Source organism: Myotis brandtii, unplaced genomic scaffold, assembly GCF_000412655.1.
Source record: "Myotis brandtii unplaced genomic scaffold, ASM41265v1 scaffold555, whole genome shotgun sequence".
Classification (NCBI taxonomy): Eukaryota; Metazoa; Chordata; class Mammalia; order Chiroptera; family Vespertilionidae; genus Myotis; species Myotis brandtii.
Genome location: NW_005370065.1, coordinates 603804 through 607235, shown reverse-complemented (window position 1 = coordinate 607235; position 3432 = coordinate 603804). Strand labels below are relative to the sequence as shown.

The 3432-nt window shown below is 52.2% G+C and overlaps 1 protein-coding gene across 1 annotated transcript in view; it reads right to left on the bottom strand.

Moving 5' to 3' along the window:
* Positions 1-1813: 1813 nt before the first annotated feature.
* The window catches only part of EIF3I (eukaryotic translation initiation factor 3, subunit I), an 8817-nt gene continuing 7198 nt past the window's right edge, over positions 1814-3432 (bottom strand). The window contains exons 8-11 of the mRNA XM_005878341.2: positions 3332-3421; positions 2940-3013; positions 2136-2228; positions 1814-1992 (exon numbers count right to left, since the gene is read on the bottom strand). Of these exons, the coding sequence (XP_005878403.2) occupies positions 1911-1992; positions 2136-2228; positions 2940-3013; positions 3332-3421 (339 nt within the window). The 3' untranslated portion in view covers positions 1814-1910. The remainder of the gene's footprint in view (positions 1993-2135; positions 2229-2939; positions 3014-3331; positions 3422-3432) is intronic.

The following is a 3432-nucleotide window of genomic DNA, read 5'->3' as shown; positions in this document are numbered from 1 at the left end:
GCCCCAGACTCCGCCACTAGGACCAACCGCGTCCCTTTGGGCCCTTTCCTGCTTTGACCGGGCCAGTTCGCTGTTCGCTGCCCCGCTGCTGCCCTGGCTCTTGGCCTGCTCCATCCTTCTCTGGCCCCGCCGGGTCCTGCCTCCAACTGGCCTCGCCCGCCCAGCCTTCCTCCACTCGGGCCCCGCCTCTCCCGGGTTTCGGGGTCTGAGCTCCGTGGCCCCGCCCCCTGGTCGGTCCGGGCCTCTGAACCTAGTCCCTCTTTTGCCAACACAGGACCTGCACAAGGTCTGCTTATCCGGCCCCTCCCTGTCCCACCACAAGCAACTCAGACCCGGGTCCGAGGCTTGCGAATTCCGCTCGGAAGGCTCCTGCGCTCCAGCCCGCGCCTGCTCGCTCTGAGCCGCTCCAGTGTAGACTCGCCCAGGGGCTCTGAGCGAAGTTCGTGAGCCAGGGCTGGTGGGTACGGCTTCCCGGAGCTCAGTCCCTGTCTGCAGGTGCTGCTACGATCCAGCCAGCCCCTGACCGGCCCCAGAAGCGGCGCTGCGCTGAGGAGGAGCTGCTGCGAGCTGTGCTGGCTGGGGCTCGACCTGGGGCCCAGGGCATCATCGTGGATACTTGCTCGGCCTAGACCGCCAAACAGGCCCGCAGGACTGGCGGCGGCACTAAATCCAAGGCCACCTACCCTGGCTGGAAACGGCTGCACTGGCCCCTGGAGAGGTAAGGGGCTTCCTAGGCTCTCCTGCAAGCCTCTTCCTGGTTGAAAAGGGAAAGAGGTATCTTACAGAAACCTTGAGGATGTTAAGCCTTTCCTGGTAGCCATGCCGCCAGATAGGCATCCCCACTTGCACCCTCCCACTGAGAGTTCATGACACCCTGGAGGTCCCATCTCCTGGAAAGAAAAAGCACTGCTTTACATTACACCGAAAATTGCCTCCAAGGAACAACCTCCCCCCCCCCTCTCTCACACACACACACACACACACACACCCTCAGTATAGGGCCCAGCCCCCTGCCCAGCTATATCTATTCCGTCTCCAGATGATGGTAGTATCAAGAGGAGGTCCTAAGTGAGTTTTTGTGCTTTGAGGAGGATGCACTGCTCTCCTACCCAGAATACAAAACTCTGTTTATTCATATATACATATTTATATATATATTTTAAATCCTCACCCGAGGATATTTTCCACTGATTTTTAGAGTGGAAGAGATAGGGAAAGACAGAGAAAAAGATCAATGTGAGAGAAATACATTGATTGGTTGCCTCCTGCATGAGCCCTGACCAGGGATCAGGCCAGGGAGGAGCCTACAACTGAGGTGCATGCCCTTGACCGCAATCGAACCCAGGACCCTGCGGTTCCCAGGCCAACGCTCTATCCACTGAGCCAAACTGGATGGGCACTGCTTAACTTCCTTACTTGTCCTTCTCTTCCTCAGGCCTATTTCTGCGCTGGACCCCCCCACCTGAGCCTTCAGAGGTAGCATGGGAGGCGTGGCAAATAGTGACAGATGAGAAGACAGAAGGCTCTCAGCCAATGGTTTCAGCCTCTAAGCCCCAGCCCTAAGTGCTGGCATCTCCTAGAGTGGCTGCAATGTTCCTGAGACCTCTCCAGGCCCACAGCACCTTCGGACCTTGGATGAAGGTGCCTGCAACCAGCCTAGCTCATAATACTGAACTTCCAGGTTTGAAGTGTCCAAAGAAAGTGTAGGGAGGTCCAAATAATTAAGGTCTCCTTGCCTGGATAGCAGCTCACTGGGGTGTCACACTGAGAAGGGAAAATTATTAAACCCCATAAAATATCTGACCAGAATCCATTTATTTCCAAACTAATTTATTATTTCTCAGAGTCCAAAACTTTCTGTGAGCCCTAAACCAGAAACTTTTCCCTGGCCAGGATGGAGACACAGCTTCTTAAGCTTCAAACTCAAATTCAAAGTACTGTTGGTCGAAGTAGTGGATGCGGACATAACCATCTTCACCACCACTGCTGTAGCTGGAAAGAGATAAACGGGACTGGTCAGATGCCTGCTCTGGGGAGGCAGGCCTGTGAGGCAGGGCTTGGGAAAGGGGCACGGAGTGGGCCTGTGGGGCAGGGACCAGGCCCGAGCTGAGCTCAGCTCCCTTCACTGGCCCTACCTCTTGCCATCAGGATGGAAGGCAACACTGTTGATAGGTCCAAAGTGACCCTTGACTCTTCCAAACTCTTCTTCAAATGCCAAATGGAAGAACCTGGAGGAAAAAAGGTGGTAAGAAGGGGCAGTTTATTCACTCTCCATCTCCTTCCAAAACACTCTGGAGGTATCACCCCCAACACAAACTATAAAGTGGGGAAACTGGGACAAGGAGAAGTGAATGTGAACAACATTAAGTTAAGAGAAGATTAGGCCCACACAGCTAACTCTTCCTTACCATGTGCTTCGCAGTGCATTAACTCACTTATTTAATCTGCATCATTTTATGAGAGAAGTATACTATCACTGTCTCCATTGTATAGCAGAGGATAACTAGGAACAGAGAAATATAATAATGTGTCTAGGGCAGGGGTCCTCAAACTACGGCCCACGGGCCACATGCAAATACAAATATTGTATTTGTTCCCGTTTTGTTTTTATACTTCAAAATAAGATATGTGCAGTGTGCATAGGAATTTGTTCATAGTTTTTTTTTAAACTATAGTCCGGCCCTCCAACGGTCTGAGGGACAGTGAACTGGCCCCCTGTTTAAAAAGTTTGAGGACCCCTGGTCTAGGGCATCAGACTGAACCCAAGAGTTCATGCTCTTAACTGCTGCATTACACACTTGTCACAGGAGGGCCACAAATCTGGCTGCACTTTCTAACAACTAAAGAAATAAGGGCAGTCTCCTTTGTTACTCGGTTTGTGTCCATTATGAAGGATACCCCATGGGATTTCCATGTGGAAGAGCTCCCTCCACCTTTACCTGGCCTCGAACTTGCCAATCCTGGTGGAGGTGGTGGTTACATCCATGGCTTCCTGACCACCGCCCAGCACCACCTGAAGAGAAGAAGAAATTCTACACAGGCCCAAAGGACAGGCAAGCCCGTTTGCTGTTTTCCTCCCCACTCCATAAACTTAGTATCTCCCACATCAGATGGGAGGATACTAAGGGCAGGGACAAAGAGATTTGGTACTTTAGCCACCCCCACCCCATCCCTGGGGCATCTCAATTGTTCAGTCCTGTTGATGCTCTGGGAATCACCTTTCTGCCTGACACTATTTCCCCCCAGAATTCTATCTTAACTGCTAGACAAACATCTAGATCCTGGAAGCATTCTGAGGCTTTAGCAGGAAGCGTAGATGGGATTTCCTTACATGGTCATAGTTAGGAGAGAGGGCAGCCGAGTTGACGGGACGTTCTGTCCGGAAAGTCTTCTGATGTTCAAGGGTTGTGGAGTCAAAGAGCTGGAGAGAGA